Source organism: Telopea speciosissima, chromosome 6 (genome assembly GCF_018873765.1).
Source record: "Telopea speciosissima isolate NSW1024214 ecotype Mountain lineage chromosome 6, Tspe_v1, whole genome shotgun sequence".
Lineage (NCBI taxonomy): Eukaryota > Viridiplantae > Streptophyta > Magnoliopsida > Proteales > Proteaceae > Telopea > Telopea speciosissima.
In genome coordinates, this window is record NC_057921.1 from 39,071,706 (window position 1) to 39,096,392 (window position 24,687).

General features: G+C 40.5%; 1 protein-coding gene across 2 annotated transcripts in view; it reads right to left on the reverse strand.

Annotated features, from left to right (window-relative positions):
* LOC122664540 (protein CASP) overlaps positions 1-24,687 on the reverse strand; it is a 90,394-nt gene that overhangs the window by 21,576 nt on the left and 44,131 nt on the right. Inside the window, exons 10-16 of one of the 2 annotated variants that reach the window (XM_043860389.1) lie at positions 19,007-19,099; positions 15,165-15,293; positions 14,870-14,989; positions 14,575-14,655; positions 7,383-7,490; positions 7,128-7,271; positions 6,943-7,041 (exon numbers count right to left, since the gene is read on the reverse strand). In XM_043860389.1, the coding sequence (XP_043716324.1) occupies positions 6,943-7,041; positions 7,128-7,271; positions 7,383-7,490; positions 14,575-14,655; positions 14,870-14,989; positions 15,165-15,293; positions 19,007-19,099 (774 nt within the window). Of the gene's footprint in view, positions 1-6,942; positions 7,042-7,115; positions 7,272-7,382; positions 7,491-14,574; positions 14,656-14,869; positions 14,990-15,164; positions 15,294-19,006; positions 19,100-24,687 lie in introns of both variants that reach the window. The other variant, XM_043860390.1, reaches the window with a different exon arrangement.

Genomic DNA, 24,687 nt, shown 5'->3' on the forward strand with positions numbered 1-24,687 from the left:
AATTCAACCAATATCACAATAAAAGGAGAAACATTAAAATGTTCATAGGTAATTATTGAGTTTATAGTTCTAAGACTCTGATTACAAAAAAAATATTTTCTTTTCTTTTAAACAAACCAAATGCGGCAATTCAGTCATGGAAATATCAATTTGGACACAGATTCTAAGGATCAAACAGAGAATCAAATGCCAGAGGGGGGGGGGGGAAATCCAAGTGTACAAAAAGTGGGAGAAAATTTAGGTAACTTTCAACAGGAAAGATCCCAGATTTGAATAATTAGAAAGCACAAAGAAATTCGACTTTCAATAAATGCCAACTCTATATAACAAGGACAGTTCTATTCTCAGAACTCTGCCATCTTGGATACTGAATTTGGTTTCTATGGGCCATATATAATTTTCACAGAAGGTTCCACGTCGGAGACCCAATATCAATGTCAGATGGTGACACCTGTGTCTGTCCTGGTTCAGAATTTATTATTGCTCCAACATTCTAAAATAGGGCCAGAATCATCTAAATACAGTCGTTTTTTTTTTGGGTGAATAAGAAATTCATTACCAAGAGAGAAGAAAAGAATTTACAAAAGGCCCCAAAGAGGGAGGGCCCAACCAGCCAGCCTAAGCAGAAGCCGGAGGAACCAAAGAGACATTTGAGAGACCCCAGGACTGAACAATGGTCCTGTTCCTAGGGGTGTCATTACAAGAAGAGGGGGGGGGGGAGAAATGATAACTTTGAATTAATTTCAAAGGAAATGGAATCCCAAATCTTCTGGAAAGGCCTAGAGTTGGAGGTCCATTTTCTCAAATTATGCTCCATCCAAATATGATTGAGGGTCGCGCAGAAAGCTAACTTCCCGACCAAGTCACAAGTAGAGGAGCTAGCAAAAGTCATATCCATCCAAATCCATTCCCTAGAGAAGGCAAGAATACGCCTTCGAACAGGCCAGCATTTAAGGAGCACACCCTTCCAAATTGCAGCTGCAGTAGGGCACTCAAAGAAGAGATGATTCAGGTCTTCATCATTGTTCCAGCAGAGGCAGCAAGCACGAGGAACTGAGATCTGGCAGCTGCGAAGAAAGGCTTGAGTAGGAAGGCAATTGTTGAAAACTCTCTAGGCTGTAAAGCAATGCCTAGGGATGTGATGCTTGAACCAAAGGAGTCTATGCCAAGGGACCAAGGGGACTTTCAGGCGGATAACATTCCATGCATCCTTAGAGGAAAAGGAACAAGAGCTGTTTGAGTTCCAAGTGACACAATCACCTCTTGAGGCAGCCCTCCTAGTGACCAGGTGGAGCTCGTTCCAGATAGGAGTGAGGATAGGGCCAGAGATGGGGAGAGCCCAGCCATTGTGATCTATAATATCTGCAACCAAAGAAAGCCTATGCAAGCCTGAGGAGTAGATGGATCTGGGGGTAACCCGATGAAGCAGAATTCCCATAGGATGCCAGTTGTCAAGTCAGAGATAAGTACACTGTCCATCACCAATGGAAGAGCGAATGACTTGAAGAACCAAATGACGGCTGGCAATGATTTTCCTCCAAACCCAAGAAGCATCGGAACCCGCCGAGGCAGACCAAATGGAATCATGGCGAAGGGGCCCCGAGTAGATCCAATCCACCCAAATGCTCTTCTTTTTTTAGGCTATCTTCCAGAGGGCTTGATGATACCAGCTGAGCTCACTTCTTTGATACGCCGAATGCCCAGACCTCCTTCCTTTTTGGGAAGGCACATTGCAGCCCAACTCAAAGGATGGAGAAACCTGGAGGAGTCATTGCCCTTCCAGAGGAATGAGGCCATAAGAGCCTCCAAAGCCTTGATAGTGGAGTTAGGGAGCCCATAGATACCCGACCAGTAGACATACGAGGCTTCCATAACAGATCTGATAAGGGTTAGCCTGCCTACATACGATAGAAGCTTGCTTTTCCAAAGCTGAAGTCTCTTCCGGATCATGTCCAACAAAGGGGTGCAGTGATGAGCAGAAAGTCTGGCGGTGATCAAAGGAATCCCCAAGTATTTGACCGGCAGCTGACCTTCAGTGAACCCAGATGTGGCTAGGAAATTAGCTTTGTTAGCCTCGGTAACTCCAGCAAGGAAGATGAGAGACTTGGATGGGTTGAGGTGCAGACCCAAAAGCTCTTGGAATTGCTGGAGGCAAAGTAAAATAGTCTCTAAAGAGTCAATCGAGGCCTTGGAGAATATCATCAAGTCGTCTGCAAAGGCCAGGTGGGTGAGCTTTAGCCCTTTACACTTGGGCATAGGAGAAATGAGCTGCTGGTCGGTGCAAAGCTGGAGCTGTCTAGAGAGGATTTCCATGGCAATAGCAAACAAGTAGGGAGAGAGAGGGCAACCTTGCCGAATCCCCACGTCAGCTCCAAAGTACCCTGCCGGACTGCCATTAACTAGGACTGAGAACTTTGGGGAAGAGATGCAAGAGCTGATCCAATGAACAAAGGGCGCAGGAAAGCCCATCTGATCCAACACTTGAGCAATGTAGTCCCATCTAAGAGAATCAAAAGCTTTGTGGATGTCGATCTTCAGGCAACGAAGGAGAGTGATTCCTTCTTTCAAAGCCTCTGACAATTTCATGACACAGAAGGATGTTATCAGAGACGTTCCTGCCAGGGATGAAGGCCGTTTGATTATCACTCACCAAGAAGTCCACCACATTCTTGAGCCTAATAGTAAGGATTTTTGCAATGAATTTGTACAGCAGGTTGCAGAGGGCAATGGGCCTGAAATCATTCATAGCAGTAGCACCTTCCTTTTTGGGGATCAAGCAAAGGAAGGTGTGATTAATACCCTTGACTTGATTGGGATTAAGGAAGAAGCTCTCTATGGCAGCTATAAGGTCAACTTTAATGATATCCCAAGCAGCTAAAAAGAATCCCATACTAAAACCATCCGGCCTAGGAGCTCCACTGACCTTGAGGGAATGGATAGCTTTCACAATTTCCTCTTCTTTTGGAATAGTACTTAGGGAATCCAAGAGTTCAGAAGGAACAAACTTGTTGAGCAGGTGGGTGGGGACAGAAACATGCTCCTGTTGAGGCCTAGAGAAGAGACCTTTGAAGTGTTGAACTGCTGTATCCTTAATATCCTTTACTGTGTTAGCTACAGTACCATCTTGCCGAGTGAGCTGAACAATAGAGTTTGAATTAGCTCTAGCTTTCACTGATATGTGGAAATAAGCTGAGTTAGAATCCCCCAAATCCAGCCATTTGATTCTTGATTTTTGCTTGAGGAAACTTTCTTCTCTGGCTAGCAAGGTGGAGAGCTGAACAGAGACCTCTTTCTCTTCCAAAGCAAGAGATTCATTGAGCAAGTCAGACTGCAGCCTAGTTTGAATGGAAGCAAGCTTGTCTTTACACTCTTTAACTTGAAGGGTGATGTTGCCAAAGGTGTTTAGGTTCCAGTCCTTGAGAGCAGCCTTGACATTTTTGAGCTTCTTTGAGAAGGCAATGAGAGGGGTGGAGAAGGCAAGGACAGGCTTTTGCCAAGCTTGAAGGACAACCGGGAGGAATGTTGGGTGAGAGGACCACATGTCAAAAAATTTGAAGGGCTTGGGACCAAATGAGGTGAAGGGTTGAATAGCAAGAGCAATGGGGGAGTGATCAGCAATGCCTGGGTATTCAAAAGAGGCCTGAGAGGAAGGGAAGGAGTTTAGCCACTCTTCATTAACTAGCACTCTGTCTAATTTGCAGGCAATGCGACTGTTTCCAGCCCTTTTATTGCTCCAAGTAAGGGGAAACCCAGTCCAACGGAGGTCATTAACTGCTATATCCTCAATGCAATCATTAAAGTCATTCATAGCAACCTGGTCACAGTGGTTTCCCCCCAGTTTTTCATGACTGAAACAAATAATGTTGAAGTCTCCTCTCAGGCCCCAAGGCTGGGAACCGAGATGTCTTGCTAAGATTCTGAGATTAGTCCAAAGAGAAGACCTGAGAACAGGGCAGTTATCAGCATAGACCACAGTGAAGAAAAAGGAGAAGTGGCCTAGAGAATCAGAGAATTTGGTATGCAGGAATTGAGAGGAGGAATCAGAGATGGAGATGGAGATTTTTTTGGGGTCCCACAGGAGCCAGATTCGGCCATTGGGGTGGTGGAAGTAGATGGAAATCAAAGACCAACCTGGAGCAATGGAGGCAAGGATTTTAGAGGAGTTGGACTCCTTTATGTGGGTTTCCAGGAGGCAATAAAAGCACGAGCGAGAATCTCTGATACGCAAACGAACGGCAGCCTGCTTCGCGGGAGAGTTGAGACCGCGAAAATTCCAAACAGTGCCGTGAATCATTTGGACAAAGGCTGAAGGGGCATCGAAGGCTCTAGGAGCCTGGTCAACATTGCTCGAGATCTGGTTTCGCTGTGGTGCTGCCGGCAATAAGAGCTACCGGGGCGAGCAGAAGAAGAGGGAGCCGAAGGGAGGGGCTGACAAGAGGAAACAGGGGAAGCAATGAGAGCGGGTGAGGAAGACGAAGATTCCATCGGATCTGGATCAGGTCCAGGACCCAGCAAGGAGTTGGCACCCGGTCGGGAGAAACAAGGGGTTGATTTGGAGCAACCCAACCTAGAGGAGATAAAGAGAGCTGAAACAAGTGGGCCAGGGTGTTTGGAACCCGGTTCAAGGGATAAAGCAAACTGAGGAGGGCCCACAAGGCCATTTGGATGGGGGGGGTCAACGGAGGGGGGGCCCCCAAGAACCACGTCAGCAATAGAAGACGACAAGGGGTTCAATAAAGAAGGGGAAAGCTGAGCAGGGGCTTCTCCATTGTCAGCTAGAGGCAAGACGCAAGAACCAAAAGTCGAGGGAGCAGCAGCACAACTCAGAGGAGGAGACGGAGACTTCGAACCAAGAGCAGCACCAATTTCTACGCCAGAGCTTAGAATAGAAGTCTCGGCAGCAGGATATTCTGCCATGCGAGATCTGCTTCGGGGAAGAACCTCAAACTGAAGTTTCTCGAGGCACGAGAGAGGGCCTGAGTCTTCAGACGAAGCCAGGAGGCCGAAGCGATTCTGCTCATCTGACCAGGGCTGCTGCAACGACAGAGACTGATCCTTGGAGCTTTCCGGCATTTTCTTCTTCTTCCATCAGCAATTCCGGTGCCGGAGTCTGGCTCTAGAACGACCTCGAGAGGTGGAACTAAAATCCCTATTATGAGGATTCAGCGACACAGCTCCGGCATTGGTCAAAGTCGCAGGCCTCTCCAAGGGGAATCCAACAGAACTAGCAGGTCCATCTCCTCCCGAAGGAAAAGAGTTGACGCGAAGGTCAGGGGCTTCAGCAACCAAGGGCTGGGCAACAGGAGTGCAGTGCTGGGAGTCGTGGCCTAAAGTTTTGCAGACCAGGCAGTGAGGCGGCAGCCAATCGTAGTGAATATCCTGATCGAAGGAATAGTTCCCACCTTCGTTGACGGTGATGAACGAAGGGAGAGAGTCCGCAGCAGAAACTTCAACACAGATTCTCGCAAAAGCAAGGCGATCCTTCGTACTAGTGCGCACATCAGAGAACAGAGGCTTTCCCAATGCAGAGCCGATCAGATTGAGGCCATCACTACACCAAAAATGCAGAGGCAATCCTGGCAAAGTGATCCATAGAGGGATGGAGGAGAGGTCCAAGCGTCTGAGCTGGATTTGGCGAGTCCATTGACGCAAGAAGATTGGCTTTTTGCCCACCAGCCAAGGGCCACCTTCCAAGGCTCGAGCCTTATCAAGAGAGGAGGAGAATTTGAAGATGAAGAACCCATTATCAAGCATAAAGGTATCCATGGTGCCTTGGGGACGCCATTGCTTGGAAAGGGATAACTTAACAATAGGAAAAGGAGGGCAAGGTCCCAGGAAATTGCCCACAAGGCAATCTTCCCAAAGTTTTGCTTCAGCCGAGAGCAGGTCAGGAGGGCAGCAAACCACCTTCGAAGGGCCAGAAAAACCAGAAGGGACAAAGTGCAGGGGCAGGCCATCAGAGCTGAGGGAGGAACCTGAACCCAGAATGGAACTCCAAGAAGGGGGTTGGGAAGCAGGGGGATGCTGGGGAGAAGCAGGGGAAGCGGAGTGGGAAGAAGGGACAGGACTGGGGGAGGCCATTCAGGGAGAAGAAGCGAAGGAGGAGATCAGCAGACCTGCCGGAGAGTCCAGCCGGGAAAGACGGAGAAGAAGCTTGGGGTCATTTCCTTCTAAAGTAGGCTATGTTATTCATCTCTATCATAAAGGGCATTATTTTTGTTTCAAGTTAATTCAAACCTGGGTAAGACATTTCAAACCTAGATATGCTTTCTAATTTGAGTCATACTTGAGGAGGCCCAGTACTAAAATAGCTCTTGAAAGATGGAAAGGGGGGATAGAGCTTGAGGAAGAGGTAGGAAATAAAAAAGGTAGGTGAAGCCATAAGAGTAGGCAGGCAATCAAGTAAGCAAACATTCAAGTAGAAGGCCTTAAGTTTGATCTCTTTCTGTAGCTCCCCCTGATAGAGCTCTGCTATTAACTAAGTTAGGTGAGTAGTGTTTCATAATAGCATAATAGCAGGCTTATAGAAGGAGCGAGACAAGCAGAATAAAAGTAGCTCTGAGTTGTACAGTCATGTTATTAGAGATATGAAGTGGACATATAAATAGATTGGATTTATCACATTAAGAATCTAGTCAAAAGTAGCAAAACTAAAATTGATAGATCTACATTATGTTAACATAATGAAATATCCAGAACATACTGAATGAATGAGGCTAAAGCATTGATCAACACAAGACCACAGAGAAGATCGCAAAATGATTTTTCTTTCCATATATCCCTTTTGGAAATTTATAATCAAATTGAAAGGAAAAAAGAACTTGCCATGCCTTGTGTCCATGAACATTACGTCCAATCCAAGATGTAAATGTAACTTGCAACCAAGTTGTAAAACAATAATAATAATAATAAAGCGAACAGAGAAGAAAAATTAATGCAAACCTTTTTTGAAAATGCTGCAAAAGGATTTATGTCATCTTCATATATCTTTCTGTACTTGGATTCAACATCTGAATTAAAGCCACTTTCAATATCTAACTGCTGAAAATGACCACATAACAGAATGAAGTTGGACAAAGTTCGATTTGAAAAAAGTAGTTACTTAGATGTGCAACTTTCAAAGGTACCTTCTTTGATCCTCTAGATACAAGTTTTTCTTGGTTGTAGTCCTGGACATAGCGGATTTTCCCATAAAGTTTCACATTATCAGCTTTTGTTTTTTCCAGTTCTTCTGTTAGCAGCCCTATCTTTTCCTTCAACTGCCTCACTTCCTAGTGCATTTGAAGTTCATTGAAATCATGTGGATAAAATCAGTATTCACAAGTAAGAAAAATAGAAAAGAAGCCATCAGGCGCTTATTCTTTTTTATGTAGAATATATACCTCTTCTGTCTCTCGCAAACGTGTACGAAACCGATCTCGCTGATTGCAGATCACTCTAAGCATTGAACTTTGATCTTGATCCGAGGAAACATGTTTTTGATCTGCATTCTGATCCGGGGAAAATGGCTGCTTAGTAATCAAGCTAAATGCCTAGGCATACAAGAAGCATTTACTGGACCACCACAAAGTTCAATATCTTGCATAGTTCAAAACTTCAAATGTGATTACGATACAAGGGACTACACCAGAATGAGACTCACCAATAACATTGTAATAGCCCAATCACAAAATTTCCTGAACCAATGGCTCTAATGGGTTCTCAAGTAAAGGGTGACAACGTTGGGACTAGGGGTGTCAATACCTAAACCGAACCGGTTGAACCGGCCCAACCTGACCCAGATGAGACTGAACCACACCGGACCGAACTCTTATTGGATCGGCTTCGGGCTGTGTGTTTAGAGCTCATTCAGTTTCGGGTTGGTTCGGTTCTAACCCGACGGTGCACCGTTGAACCCGATCGATAGCCACGAACCCGGACCGAACTGACCCGACCCGACGCAAACCCTAGTAAAAATAAAAAACTAAATACCCTAACCCTAATCGACTAATCCCTAATTCCCTTTCATAGTTTCACTCTTTCAGCCTTCAGGCTTTCGTTTTCATTTTTTTGACTCGATTCTCAGTGGCACTCGAGGTAAGTGGTCAGTGGTCACCCAAGACCTCAACAAGGGACTCTCGACTCTTAGCGGCACCGGCACTCAGGCAATGGCAATGGCACAACCGGTTCTCAACTCTCGATTCTCACCCGCACTCAGGCGACTGACAGCAGCAGGTTCATTTTCACTTCAGGCTTTTCTTCATTTTTTCTCTCGTTGCTTCCTTCATGGCTCATGATATGTTTCGGTCTCCTGGCCTTCTATGGAGGTCAAAGCTTTATCCAACTTGAAAGATGAGTTGTATATTTCATGTAAATGTAGAAGGCACTTTTCACAGAGGAAATCCAATGTGGGGTTGTGAATATTATGGGTGGAAGCAGCATCAATTTTAACCTTTCACCAGGCAGAATTTCATTTTGAAACTACAGAGTCGTGAATGATAATCTTCGTCGATCTGTTGATGGAAGCTCAACCAATTAAAAGGACCAAGGTTCTCTATTTCCTTTTCTTCTTTCTTTCTTTTAATTGCATATGGAGTTTTAAGTAGAGTGGAATGAAGAAATTGGATTCGTCTAGCCAAAATAACTTGTGAGTTGTGCTGAATTTGACTTTTTTTTCTTACATGGAGAAACCGTGGGGAAGGAGAGACTTTGTAACCTCTAATTGTACTGTTGTATAGGGAGATGAGATCGGCTCAATAGAAGCGCCGAGCACTACTAAGGTGCTTTGCGGCTATTGTGTTGAAAATGGTGTTTTTGCCCCCAATTTTTTATGCAGCTCCAAGCATCCGCAAATAAAACAGCCCTAAGACTAGGCCTTAGTTATTTTAATCTTAGTTTATTTTCTACTTTCCATACTTAGTTTTTTATCTAAGCGTATTTTTTTTTTTTGTTTTAAGTTGAACCAAACTGGTTCAACCTTTGGTTCAGTTTAAGTTATTTTTTTCTATTTCTATTGGTCCTTAGAGGATCTACTTAACTGGTATTAGGGTTTGGGCCTTTGGCCATCTTATTAATAGCACAATCGTGGGAGGCTGCCCACAACAATGAAAGTTTAAGAAAAACCGTTTCAGCCTTGCTGCTGTTAGCTCCCTTTGTGAGTGTTCCTTGAGAGTAACTTCAAGGAGACCTTGTGGATCTCAAGGTGAAGGAATCAGTGGACTCCGATCGACTCTTTGCATCTGTTCAGATCGGGAGGTCTTGCTCAAGTTTCTCTCCTTGTATCTTATAGACGGGAGACACAATCATCTTCAAGCTGCTGCTGCCTTTGAAGATCTTCAAGTTCAGTAAGTGTTTATAATTTTTTGCAAGTACTTTTCTGTTTTTAATCCTCCAGCCTGAACCTATCTTACCCCCCAGCTGTATTCCTCCATTAGAATCCATCCAACTTTTAACCACAGCATCCTTAGGCCATCCCCTTCACTCGATCCCAATTCCAGCCTCATCTAATTTCTTAAACCATAGTTCCCCTCATCTCTCATTAAGCCCTAGAAACCCAAACTGAACCATTTCCAGCCATCCAAACCTCACCAAACCACAACCAAATCTCCCTCTCACCCCCTTTAACACTCGATGTTAACCTCATCCTTTTCCCCTTTGAAAACCCTAAATCCATCATCTTCATCTTCCCCAAAACCCGAAATCTGAAACTCTAATTTTCAGGTTTTGAAATTTTCATTCAAACTTAACTAAACCTGGTTCATTAGTCTCCCCTTAACCTGCCCTGCTTTATCATATAAAACTCCAACCCAAAACCCTAAGCCTAACCTTAGTTTTGACAACATTTCTCAAATCTGCCCCCGCAAACCAGTAGCTTTTATTTACATGGCTCCTAGTAGACCCTTTGTCTATCTAGGACTACATTAATTTTCCCCCTGGGTGTGCGTGTGTTTATCACTGGAGTCTGGAAAGGAAAAAAAGGGCGGGGGGGGGAGGCGGAGGAGGTGTTAAGTCACATTGGGAAGTAGGGGAAAACTGGAAAACAGAAAAGAGGGATTGGGCGATCAATCCAGTCCAGCAAGAAGAATTTGAATATTAGAAGTACGGATATTCAGAGACTTGTTCATGTAAATCAAAATAGATCTTACCTTTGACAGGTGGGTTAATAAAAGAGACCTTACCATGAACATGTTTTCATCTAGGATCCTTCATCCAGGTTATGTCGCTAATTTCAAAGTGTTTATTGGGATTTATTCTGTTATTGCCAAACTGAATCCAAACCAATATCAAACCATTATCATAAACCGAAACCGAAACCGAGCCAAAACCAAACAATCCTTATTGGTTTGGTTTCAGTTTCTCTAGAAGCCACAACGAAACCGAAAAGCCTAAACCAAAACCGGACCGAACCAACCCATTGACACCCCTAGTTGGGACATAGGGAGACATGAGAAGCAAAGTGAAGAAATGAGAAGGTGATAGAAAAATCCTTTGAGTTGAATGTGTACACCTACTGATGTAGGATCATTAAGTTCTCAGCTAAGGTTATACAAAATCAGGGTACAATGACGTAAATAAGGTGAAAGGAATATGTGGGTGGAGTTTCAGGTCAAAAGGAATGAATTTAACATGAAATAAGAGAGTTCAGTTGACAAAAACATAGAATAATATAAACTAGGGTGATGCAGTAGCAATTTCTTGGACCGGGCTAAACCCGTTGGGGGACTCATATGAAGACGAACCAGGTCCAAGTGGATTTTTAGGTTCAGTAGGATATTTAGGAATTATTTTATTTGGGAAATATATGTAATCTTTTATTTTGGGTAGCTATTAGACATGTAGGTAATGTCATCCTAGAATAGGAGACAATCCTACTAGGAGCCAGGTAAAGAGGAACTCAAATAGTGCTGGCCGATTGGGTTAAGTATGGGTAAATTAGGGTAAAACTAGGGTTTGAGTGAGATGTTGATGATGGGGTTTATAGGGTTTTAATGGGCAGGTCTAGGGGGGTATTATAGTATAAAAATATTAGGGTTTGAATGGGTTTGAAAATTATGCAGAATTAGGGTTAGGGTTTCAGGTTTTGGAAATAGGAAAACAATCAAAACTAGGGTTTAGAGTGGGATTTGGGGCAGGGTTTTGGATTGAGTATAGGGGACAGTGGGAGGGAGGTTCGACCAGAATTTGGGAGTTTTCTGATGGCTGAGTTGGGTTTTACAGAATTTAGGGTGTTTTTGGATTTCACAGAGACAATGTTAGTTAGGGTTTAGGGTGCTAGGATGGGGCAGCAGGCTAGGTTAAGCGTAGGGGGTATTAAGGAGAGGTTGTGGTTTGAATTTGAAGTAATTCTAATGGTTAAATATGGCTGGGCAGCAAGATCTAGGGTTTAATGGAGTTAGGGTTTATGGGATTCAAACCAAAAATAAAAGGGATCGATTAGGGGAAAGGACTAGAGGGTTAGAAGAAGAAATTGGGTGTCAAACTTACTGGAGATTCTACTGGCAGCAGCTTGAACATTTGTGAAGGATAGAACCACCTTCGAATTGAAGAAGATCCTCCCAACCGTCACGGTGTAAGGAGTCAACCGGATTCCACCAGTCCCTTTCCACCTTGAGATCCACAAGGATGCACACACTCACAAGGGAGCAAGGAGCAGCAACAATGGCAGCCAACCGAAAACGAAATTTTAATTCAAATAATCTGTGGGGGAGCCTCCCACAATTTGTTTTATTTATAAGATGGCCTTATGCCAAATCCTAGAACAATTTAAACACTCCTCCTTCACAAATCGTGGAAGGGTGTGATTATAATCTAAAGCTATTAACTTAAAACAGTAAAATGTCCTAACTACCCCTAATAACTTAAATTAAAAGAACACTTAGCTAATAAACTTAAATTGACCCAATTGAACCACTTGGATGCAACCAATTTTAAACCGGTTCAATTAAATAACAGAAAAATAAACCAAGTATGAAATGGAAATGCTAGAATGTAAACCTAAGCTATGGCTCCCTAACTCCCTAATGTCAAGACTTCTTCTTCTTCCTACTTGGTGTTGCATCAGTAGGGAAGTCCAATTTGGGTTTTATTTAGTTTCTATTTTTATTAGTCTAAGTTTTAGGAAGTAATTAGGAATCTTTATTTTCTGGGTTTTATAAATAGATGTGTAACCCAACGATGGAAGTAGATTTGAATGAATGGAAATTTACTGAGTTGTTTGTGGTACCGGTATGGTGCAATCATAGTTCGAGAACTTGTTAGATCTCGCCGAGATCTCGGCGAGTTTCTCGGCTTTTTGAGAAACCGAGACAAGTTGACATACGAATTGTAAAAGTGCAACAACTCGACCGAGATCTCAAGATCTCGAGAATCTCGACCCAAACTCCTTTATATGAGTGCCAAATCTCGAGATCTTGGTGGAAAATCTTGGTATACAGACACCTATCTATGCAAACCTTGGTATACAGACACTTATTTAGGCCAGGAACTAAGACAAACACTTATTTATGCATAATATCATTTAAGTAAATGATTTACTTAAGATATTATTCATAAATAAGCAAATACCCCCTTATTTGAATCCAATAGAAATAGTTAAAAAATCAAATTCCAAAATGAAAAAAAGTCAACCCCCCAATTCAAGAACAAAAATTGGATTTTCGATGGTAGGTGCAATTTTCAACTTTCTAATGCTGAGGTTTTTCTCAAATCTAAAAATTCCATAAATTTTAATATGGTAAAACATTGCTAAAAACCAAAAGTGCGGTAAAATATTCATCTGTTTTGATGTCCAAGAAAATATTTTCATTCAGAGCGATTTTGACAGCATTCATGCACACCAAATTAAGTTTGACCGGCACATAACTCCTATTTGGACTTTGTTTTTGCAAAATCTGATAGTACCATTGTGTTTAAATGACTTAAAGTAGGCTGACTAGGTCTAAAACCCACCGAGTTTGAGGCTTCGAGTCAAAAAAAAAAATGCACCAACTCGGCGAGATCTTGGCCGAGATCTCGACTCGACTCGACTCGGTTTTTCAAGGGATCGAGTTCTGAGTCTTAGTACCTTGGGTGCAATAACAATGGTTGTGTGACCACCTCTTCTCCCCTCTACTGATAATTTCTTTAGTCCTCTCTCTCTCTCCTTCTTTTCCTTTTGGTAAGCTGTTCTTACCCTACTCTGTTATTGCCGAGCCAGTTGAACTGCCAATAGATTTGATTGAGTTTTCTTACGAGTTGTTCAATGAATCTGAAATTTAGATTGAAGGTTCTCTACCCTTAGGCAATTTAAACTCTTACAACCCCAGCCCTAACCCCATTCCTGTGATGAGGAACAATACCTGTAACAGATCTAAAACCATAACTTCCGCCAGGTTCTGCTTCCTATCAAAACCCTTGATTATTAGGTTGCTGAACCATGAGTTTGTTGGCTGGTTCCAATAGAGATTGGGATATAGTACCTGAGTCCAGAATTTCTGCTCCAGTGAACCCCACAGCATCGAGTTCTTCTCTTCAAAGTTTGGCGCTATCGCCTGGTTTTCCAATGAGGAAGAAGAAGAAAGGTTTCTTCTATTTCTTAATCTCTAATTTCTGATTTTGCCATTATTACCCTTCCTTTATTTCACTATTATTTCCTATCCCTATTTTTGTGTCCCAATCCAAGTATACCCCTCCCATTAACATATTATATAGTCCATTCACTAGTTCCTTTTTATGTAGTTGATTCCATTTAATTACGATACTGCCATTCCCTTATAACCTTCCGTTATTTATCATTCTGCCATTGCTCCTATACAACATTACAACTTCAATATTTACTTATTTGCCACTTATGCTTATGATTTGAGTAATCTAACACTTGGGTGAGCCCATAAGCGATCCGAATAGGGTTTCAGGACCCCGAATTCGCATCATAGAGTATCAACTGAAGGATGTAATTATGAAAACAAGGGATCTTTTTTTTTTTTTTTTTTTGTAGAAATGGAAAGAAGGGAGCTTGGGTTTGAATTTTGAGATGAAATTAGGTTGGATGATATAAGGGTGAAAACTAAGCGGCTGATAAAATTTGAAGAGATTTTCAATAGAAAGATTGGAATCTCACAAAATCCGAGTTTAGCAACAGTTTATGGAGTTCTGATGGAGCAACAGTTTGATAGAATCTAGATCGTAAAGTGGCTTTGATACTGGGTTCAGGTTGTAATGTGTTGTATTGAGTGGATAAGGATTTCATGGAGCAACAGTTTTTGGAGTTCCAGAAAATACGGGAAAATAAGAAGAAGAATCTTCAACACAGTGAGAAAACAAAGATTACCCATGGAACCTAAAAGCATATTAGTATTGGCAGTAAATTGGAATTCTAACAACATCAAACTTGATAAATAATATTTTTTTTTTTTAAAACAAGAAATCCATTGAAGAGATGAATATCATTCAACTCTAATTATTTATGATGTACAACAGATGCAAAGCAAATTCCTGTAAGTATATTTACAAACAAGACCAAAAAATGCTTCAATTGAGCTCTAGAAGGAAGTAGTCACGAAGGAAGTAGTCACAAACACAAGGAAAAGAGTTGTGAGAAAAGCAAAAACAGAGTACCTCAGATACTTCTGTTCCTCCAATCTCTTGAAGTTCCCACTCATCAAACAGAGTTCCTTTTCGATCTGCGGAGCTGTAGCCCTTTATCAAGAGGACAAAAAAAAAATAAAAACAAAGCTAGTAACTGGAATAAATTACCAACACATGTTTGAATAACATATGAAATATAATAACATATATTCAAGAAATGAACAAAAGGGTGGGCATAAAAATGCTAAACCAACTGAAATTTCTACGTTCAATTTACTCAACTTGTAGCCAATTAAAGAGAATTTCAGAAGTTATAGGTCCAAACCTTCGATATATCATCTTCAAGCTTTGCTATTAACTTTTGCTGTTCGTTCACCTTTGCAGTTACTTCTGCAACCTTAGCTTCTGCCGTTTCCAACAGAGATGTTTTCTCAGAAAGTTTGATCTGAATGTAGTATAAAGATGTTAAAGTGAAACCAATATGATATGATAGTAGGAAAAGAAATAACCATTATCTACAGTATTTCCATTTCTTCTGGCCATATCTCTAATAGGTTCATTCTTAAATCTTAAGCAGACGCACATTATGCAAGGAATCCAAGCACTCAGCCATTTCATACCTTCAACTGTGTGAGTTCATGTTCCATTTTCCGGTTCTTATCAAGAAGTAGGGTCTCCAATTTGCTCATTTCTTCTCCACTTGTAGCTAGTTCCCAATCTTCAGCCTCAATTGAATTATAGCCAACTGCCTGAAAACAGAGAGAGAAAAAGAAGGTGGTTAAAGATATATGCCCAAACTGTTGGGAACCTAGAAGGTAATGCTGCAAGAAAATAATACATTCAAAATCTCAACACATACAAGCACTGCACATTTATGATTGTATGTCCATTCCTGATATAGTGATATCTCAAAAATACACCAGGAGAGGATATGCTTTGTTATTCCCAAGCCATAAACACAATATTATAAGTTTTCAAGGCTTAACTGATAAATGAATAATTAAAACAAGTATACCCATAAACAAGTTAAGAAAGCAGATTGAAAGAACTGAAAGCTTCTATGTTTATCTAAGAGTTGAACACTTTAGATTTCTACAACATAATACATTAAAAAAAACGTTTCTCAAAAGAAAATGGTATAAATGCATAAATTGGGGCAGAAGGGTGTTTATACAATAGCATTGGCTATGTCCAGGTGATGTTGCAAGGGATTATTTCAAAATCATCACATGGCATAATCATTCCGTTAATAATATACCTCCATCTTTAGGGTACGCAATTATTTGTGATTACCAAGGCATTCTTCGCAAAAAGTAATGGACATACAAAGGTAAATAATATCCTAATCTTACTTTTAAAAAAAAATTATCTCCTTGCCTTCATTTTTACTAGTGATTTCTACATTTTTTTTTATGAGGAGCTATATAGTAATCTAAACACAAAGGAGGAAAAGCTATTTATAAAATAGCTAAAATGAGAGAAAGGAATAATAGAGATTTTGACCAGATGAGATGTATCAATGGGGAGGATGGAAGAGGGTTCGTAAGGGATGAGGACATTGTGAGGAGATGGGATGAGTATAACTGACTATCTCAGAACTTCAGAATGGAGATAGTTCGAACATCACTGAAGCGGCTAATTGCCGTAGTCATCAAAACATCACACATCATAGATATGTACGAAAGGTTGGTGTGGCAAAAGTTAAAGAACCACTACGAAAGATGAAAGTAGGCAAGACAATAGGCCCAGATGAGATCCCAATAGAAGTGTGGAAGGCCCTAGGAGTATGTGGGGTATATTGGTTAACCAAGTTATTTAACAAGGTAATGATCACAAGGATAATGCTAGATGATTGGAGGAGAAGCACTATAGTCCCGGTCTACAAAAATAAGGGTGATGTCCAAAGTTGCAACAACTATAGAAGCATAAAACTAATGAGTCATACTATGAAACTTTGGGAGAAGGTTATTGAAGCCCGCCTGAGAAGAAAGACTCATATCTTAAAGAATCAATTTGGTTTTATGCCAGATAGATCCACTACAAAAGCTATCTACTTACTGAGGAGGCTCATGGAAAGATGTAGAGCTAGCAAGAAGGATCTCCATATGATCTTTATTGACCTGGAGAAAGCCTATGGCAAAGTCCTATAGATTTAATTTGGCATGTTCTTGCGAAGAAAGGGGTGTCAAGTAAATATATAGATGTAATTAAAGATATGTATGAGGGTGTGGTGACTAGTGTGAGATCTGTGGGAGGGCCAAGGCAAGGAATTCCAAATTACGGTTGGGTTACATCAAGGATCAGCCCTAAGCCCTTATTTGTTTGCGCATATCATGGATGAATTAACCAAGCACATCCAATACGAGGTTCTGTGGTGTATGCTCTTCGCCGATGATATCACTTTGCTGGATTAGACAAAACCAAGGATCAACACTAAGCTAGAGATGTGGAGATCGAACTTGGAAACAAGAGGCTTTAAGATTAGTAGATCAAAGGCGGAGTATATGATGTGCAACTTCAGTCACACTATGATGGATGATGGCATGGTAAAATTGAGGAGAGAGAGATACCGCCAAATGACTATGTAAAATATTTGGGGTCTATCACACACAACAAAGGTGACATAGATGATGATGTTTCACAAAGAATTAAAGTGGGATGGATGATGTGGAGAGCGGTGACCGGAGTACTGTGTGACCGACACATTCTTTTAAAGCTTAAAGGAAAGTTCAACAAGATTGTTGCCCAACCTCGTTATGATGTATGGGGCGAAATATTGGGCAGTTAAGAAGTGTCATATAGCGAAGTTGTGTGTTGCGGAGATGAGGATGTTAAGATGGACGTGCAGCAAAACTAGGAAGGATAAAGTGAGGAAAGAACGTATTAGAGGTGATGTGGGGGTTACCCCGATCAGCGACAAGCTTCGAGAATGTCGTCTGAGGTGGTTTGGCCACGTGCAACGGAGGCCTGGGGATGCCCTAGTAAGGAGGAGTGATCAGATTCCAATTGAAGGAACTAAAAGAGCTTGGGGCAGGCCTAAAATGACCATAAGTGAGGTTATGAAGAATGACATGCAGAGTCTGGGTCTTGTGTCAAGTATGACCTCAGATAGAGTCTACTGGAGGGCAAGGATCCATAATGTCGACACCTTGTAACTGGAATTTTTCCTAATGTTATGGGCTATCCTCTTTCCTCTTACTTTATTTAATCTTTTTTCATTTTCCATTTCTCACCTTTTTATCTCATTTCTTCATTTTTATTCTGCATTACTCTTATTTTCCTTCTTTTTTTTAAGCTAAAAGATCATGTATAAAACACACACAAAAAAACGAAAATTACGGAATAAACGGGAGGAAAACTTCCTCAAAAGAGGAAATAAAACCGCCCCAAATTTCCCCCACCTTCGGCATTGCCATCAGCAGGGAGAAACAAAGGCCAAAGGAAAAACCACATGGGAAATCAAGAGTAGCTATGCCTGAATCGCGGTCTACCCTGAGCATCCAAAATCAACTCATCTTGAACAAGAGCCGGAAGGGACACCATCACTAAAGAAGATTGAAGAGTAGCCGCCGATTTAGCCAGAAAATCAGCGATGGGATTAGCTTCCCGAAAACAATGAGAAATCTTCCAAATAATCGAATCCAAAAACAAACGCAAACCAACCTAGCGCTGCCATTACTCTTATTTTCCTTTTCTTTGTGAGGATCTCAGTTTTTCCCTACGCTGTTTCGAAAGGATCCATGATGCCCACATCATTTAGTTGGGATAAGGCTGAGTTGTTGTATTGCTACATTTTTTTTATGGATTAAAAAAAAAAAAAGTAGACCAACAAAATTACCTTCAACCACCAGTTAAGAATCCATTTAAGACCTGCACGATCAAAATAATGCAGGTACTAAATATCATAGGTTAAGTTCATCCTTTTCATCAAACCCTAAGCTCAAATTTCTCCTTCTCTGATAAGTTCTCAAAATGATACAACAACAACCATAACCTTATCCCAACCTAAATGGGGTCGGCTACATGGATCCGATAGAGGCTATTATAGTAATAGAAATAAGAGAAGTAAAAAAGGGGGTAAAAGACAGTAAAAAAAAAAAGAATAAGTAAAGGAAGAAGTCAAAGCAACATCCCAGGAACTTTCCCCTACAAGGGGTCCGCCACACGGGTCCTATTCCTCCAAACAACTCTTCCATGGTCATACTAGGATCGAGCCCCACCACATGCATATTAAAATATCCGCCTATGATATTTAGTACCTGAGAAGTTCTCAAAATCATAGGAAATTCAAAATAGTGCATCATATGAATGCCATTACCAGAAGCAAAACTTTTCAGATAAGTTTGACTGAATATTATAAAGTTTTGCGAAACAGAAACAGTCAAGCAATGATGGCAATTAAAGCAATATGGAGGAGGTAATTCATGAGTCCACCAACAAGTGTTAGAAGGAATAGAATCACCTGCAATATCTTGACTTTTTTGCGCAGGTCATCCACTAATTTGGTTGTGGGTCTCGTCTGAAGCTCCTTCTTTAACTCCCCAAGAGCAGTGTCCTGTAAATTAACAAAGAAAATTTCGAAAATCTACAGTAAGTAGCAACCATTGGAAGTAGGAATCTAAATCACATATAGATGGATATGAATATACAATAAAACAAATTGTCTTGGAACTACTTCCAAAATGAATGTGTAAATGGAGGATATTCCTAAGTAATTATTACCATTTTCAAGATTTTGAGTCTAATATGTATGCTCTATCCATTTCCTAAACAAAGTTCAAAACATTTGAACTACTTAAATTCAAGGTCTACGTTTATCCACTCTAAGCCATTCTATCCATCAAAAAATAATCTTGTATACAAATTAAATGTTACATATGAGTGAACTAAGGAATGAACATAAAAAAATTACCCTATATTAGTATGATATGAAAGTTTATAAGAAAGAAATATGTCAGCAGCTAAAAATTGTGCTTTAAAGAGGAATTAATGAACTATTAGGAACCCTATATTTTATGTCATGTTAGGAACCATACAACAAACCTTGTTGGACCACCAAAAAATATATATCATCTCAACTCTGAGGAATTAGGGTTCTTGAAAGATACTTAAAGAAGAAACAATTTTTTTTAGAGAAAGAGGGTTCCCTATATAGGGTTTTTGAAAGATACTTAAAGAAGAAAGAACGATTTCTTGTAGAGAAAGAGGGTTCTCTGAACTTGTTTTGAATTTTTTTATATTAATTTTTTAGGGTTCTTCTAGGCATCACTATTCCTAGTGAAGTATAACGCTTCATTATTTGCCACTTGGCAGTGCATGGGTTAGTCCGTGTGATACAAGACCCCACATACATCTCAATGGACAAATTTTAACCCAAAGTATGGAAAGTTGCTCAAACTCTGATTCAAATTTTTAGTAAATTACCAAAATACCATCAAATGGAAATGAGCATTAAATAAAAAATGGCAACTTTTGTAATTTTAGGTACTACCTCAACTCATTTTAAGCTAAAATTGTACCAATAAGATGCTTGCCTGGTCCTCACAAGGGTACCCATGTACTCTATAGCGAGGGGTTATACTGTGAAAACCGGCAAAAAATAAAATAAAAAATAAAAAATTGAACTTTTGGAACCCGAGTAATTTCAGGTTTTGGTTCAATATTTCCCATTCTAACCTCAAGCTATGGGCAACATCACATCTTTTTCCTGTGCTTGGCATGCTGGTTTGATGGCCTGCGAAGCCTCTCTCTGTCTTAGGCCGAATCCCAAATAAGAATCCCATTTTATATATATATATATGTTGTATTTCTAATTAATTAGTGTATTAGGGGCAGAATAGTAATTTTTACCTTGTGAGACCCCGCACCAGAGTTACCTGTGTCGGGTTTGCTGGCTGAACAGGCTGCAGGACCTCTCCCTTAATTAGACTCAATGTAAGTATAATTTAAATGTATTTTTAAAATGTTATGTTCGACTAATTAGACTTAGAGGGGTATTTTGGTCAATTTACCTCTGTGGGACCTACATCCCCAGTGGGAAATCCAATTCCTAACATTTACCCGTATTCGGATTGTCTCTGATGTCGTATGATATCATTATATAATTAGAATAATGAAATAGGTACGAAATTCTAATTAAAATCTGTTTTAAGAATCTATTTTAGAATCTGATTTTTAACTTAGCTAAACAAACAGCCCCTTAACTTAAGCACTATATATATAGAACTTATTTCTAAATTCACTATTCACATATCTAAACTAAAGGAAAATCGATTCAGCCTTGGTATCTTAGAGAAGAAGAAAGGAAAGTGGGAGAAAAAGAAGGAGAAGAAGGAAAAGAAGAATCACCTTGGAGCCTTTCGTCTTGGTATTGGCTTGGGAGCCTGAAGATATCCATTAGAGACCTTAGAAACTTAGAAGCAAACTGCCATCTACGAATTCTTACTGCAGAATTTGAGTAAGTTAATCAAATACTGCTGTATCCATCCTCTTCTTCCCTAATTTCTTCCTTAATTTCAGTCCTAACTGATTCAGCCATTAAAGCTTTAAAAAAACTAAGTTTTATTAACTAAAATTCTACCTGTACCCTATTGTTTTGGTGATTATTTAGATTCAGCTGTACCTGATTTATTATAAATCACATCTTTGAACCCAATTTCAAGTTCTATTATCCAATTGATTGAATTCTTTGAGTTTAATTATCTTTCCCCAAATTAATTGTGATTGTTTTTTAAATTAACCTGAAATTTATATTGACCCACCTTAGTTTAAGTCCAAAACCTGAAATTAAACCTTTGCATGTCAAGATCCAGCCCTATTTCTTCAATTTTCCATCTTAATCTTCTCAATTTCAGTCCCAATTCTGCCCTAATTTGGTTCCTGCCATTAAAGCATAAGAACCAAGCTTTAATTACTTAATTTCAGCTTATGTAATTTCTGTTTTGAACCAATTAATGGTTCAGTTGTGACTAAAACCTAATTCCCCATTTTAGGAACTCAAATTCAGGTTTAATTGTTCAAGTTATAGAACCCTAGTTTGCCAATTTGGGTTTATTTGTTAAAATCCCCAATTTGATATTAGGTTTTGAAATTAATTTATGAATTCAGTTTAACCCACCTTAATTATGGTCTGAAACCAAAAATTAGGACTGTGCATGTTAAGATCTGCCCATTTAAAGCAAAACCCCCAATTCTGGGACTTGAACCGGATGCAAAACCAGGGTTTGAACCGGTCGACCGGTTCAGGTGCCCTGTGAATCCGGTTCAGCAAAAATGGACCAAAATACCCTTAACCCCTTGGATTGACCCTTTGCTGTATTCTGACCCCAAAACTTGGTGTTTCTCTGCTGTTTTAGGACTGTTTCAACCTGTTCTTCATTGATCTTGTCTGTGTTGCTGGGATCTTTGGTGGGTAATTGTTAATATCTGATCTACAGATTCAGGTAAGGGAATTCTGACTTTAATTTGAAGTGTTTATCATTTTAATTTGTTATTGTTCTGATTGCCATGTCATGCATCATCAAAATTATCCGGTTCATATAGTTTATTAGCTTTTATTTACTGCATTAGAATCTGCATGTGAATTAGGTTGCATTGGCATCTTGCATTTACACTGATATTTACTTGTTACTGATGATTATTATTGGAGAAGTACTGTTCTATTGAAATTCAGTTATTCATACATGTGCTATCATGCATAGATTGCACTGGGCTAGGCTGTTATATCATAACCCAGTACTACGCCCATTACCAACAGGGGGTAAGGTGCTGGACCACCTGTGGTACAGCCGAAGGTATGCCGGGGTACCATTCACTGTCCCATGTTAGCGTGTGTACTCCGCTGTGGGAATAAACAGTAGGGTTGGTCATTGAGGGTTTGTTAGATTAGCTGCCTGGTGATATGTTTTCCTAGCGGGTCCTCACCGTGGTAGAATGGTTTCGCTCGGGTGACCGACGTTTGGAGCTGCCTGGTGTCATGCTTTCCGGTTGGTCATTGGGGGTTTGTTGGGTTAGCTGCCTTGTGTCATGCTTTCCTGGCGGGTTCTCTTCGAGGTTTGCATCTACCACAGTAGTACTTATACCCCATGTGACTTAGTATCCATGTTAGGACATGCTACTTAGGACATTCATCATAATTGTTGCGATATGTTTTGCATGCATTCCTTTACTGGGCTCAGTCAAGAACTCACCCCTGCGGATATCCTTATTTTTTTCAAGTAATTTAGTTACTTCTAAAGTTGGATTTGCGGTGCTGGAGTTTAAAGTGCACGATACTTCGTGCGTACGTGATGATTGCGCATTCTCCTGATCTTGGCCTGACAATCCAGGCTATCTCCCCACTCTTTTATGCCTATAAATGGTTCTGTATAGATATAATATAGTACTTGTATAGTTTTACCCTGCAGTACCTTTAAGAACTGTATAGTAGTATCACAAGCTTTATTCTTTATATACATGAAATATCACATAGATTTCTTTTACTACTGATATTACCTTTATTATTTAATTGTTTCCGCTGCCTCTGATTACTGTATCTGTGAGCAATGATTGTGAATAGGATACTGCACTTGTGATCTTTGGGGATTGGTTGGATGTCAGAGACATCCCGTCACACTTGGCCCTTAAGCACCTGACCGGGGTATGACATATACATCACTAGGCATACACCTAGAAGGACCCCCTTTTATTATTTTGCAATACAAGTTCAGGGCATTGGGGGTGGGGATCTAACAGGGGCATGCCTATGTGGATCAACACATGTACCGCAGAGTGGCATGCAATTATAGTGACTCAAACTCGAGTCTACTCCTTCGTGAGGTAGTGCCAATGCCAATTGACCTGACAGGTGATTTGGAAAATAGGATTTTGAAGTTGGCACAAGAGAAACAAGGGTTATTGGCTTAATGAAACTTGAAGGGACAGTTGAGGATGGATCTCTAAAGGGGTTGAGAGACATGATTGCCAAAGAGGTGGTGGAAACTTCGGATATGAATGCAGGGAATATGGATGAAGGATGGCTGTAACCTAAGGTTAGGACAGGGGTTCATTAGGTGGAAATGATGAAGACGACTAAAGCTTGAACTAATTGGTGGTAGTTGACAGTAAGTTTTTCTTTTCTTTTGGGTACTTGCAGTTGATGGTAGTTTGAATGAAGAAAAGAGGACTTAATGGCGGGACTGAATAACATACAGGAAAAAAAAAAAAAAAAGAAAGCAAAAAAAAGAAAACAAAGAAAAGAGTAGATGAGAGAACAAAAAAATATAGACCAAGAAATCAACCTAGGTAAGAAGGAATCCATCTTGTATCACTCCATACTCCTCGCACCCAAGAGTATTAAGCAGCATTTCTGATTCATTCGATGAGCAGCGTCTTTAGAGCACTACACATATATATTTTTCTTGTCAAAAATCCCTCATACTAGGACAAGGGCTTGATCACATCTCTCTCTGCTATTCAAACTACTTGCAAGTAACCATCTCCTACTACAACTGAACCACTCCTGGGTCATCCAGCCTAAGGACCAAAAATGAAACCCACTTAACCCCATAGGAAGAGTTAATTAAAGTTTTTCCAATAGTAATAAACTGTAATAAAGTTTAAAGAACACTCACTTATCTGGGCTCCACAAGCCAAAGAGAAACAAAAAAGAGCAGCAATGTACGTAGATTAGATGCCCTATATATGCATTGGAGAACCCACTCTGAACAATCTCTAGATTTTCTCCAAATCTCTTCATCTACATGAACCCATCCTGAACACCACTCCAACTAAATGCAAAAAAGAGAATCTGGAACACAAATGGAGTCAAAGAACATAGGCTGTGGGAAATGTAATTTAGAAATGATGATTGCGGACAACTGTGGTTTGAGAAGACAATCTTTGGTTGTGGACATTATCACCAATGATGATTGGGATCCTCCCCCCACTCTCCACCCAGTGCTCAATGAAGTTTGGGACGCTTTGACTTCCATTCCCAGAAAACCCTCAAGGAGGGGTGATTGTGTTACTTGGACCCCTTCCAGCTCCGGCTTTTTTAGATCTAAAGATGTCTGAAACCTAATTCAGCCCAGAGGTTCTTTGTCCCCTTGGAGAAAGCTCGTCTGGTTCAAGCTCCACATCCTCCGCCATAGCTTCACTGTTTGG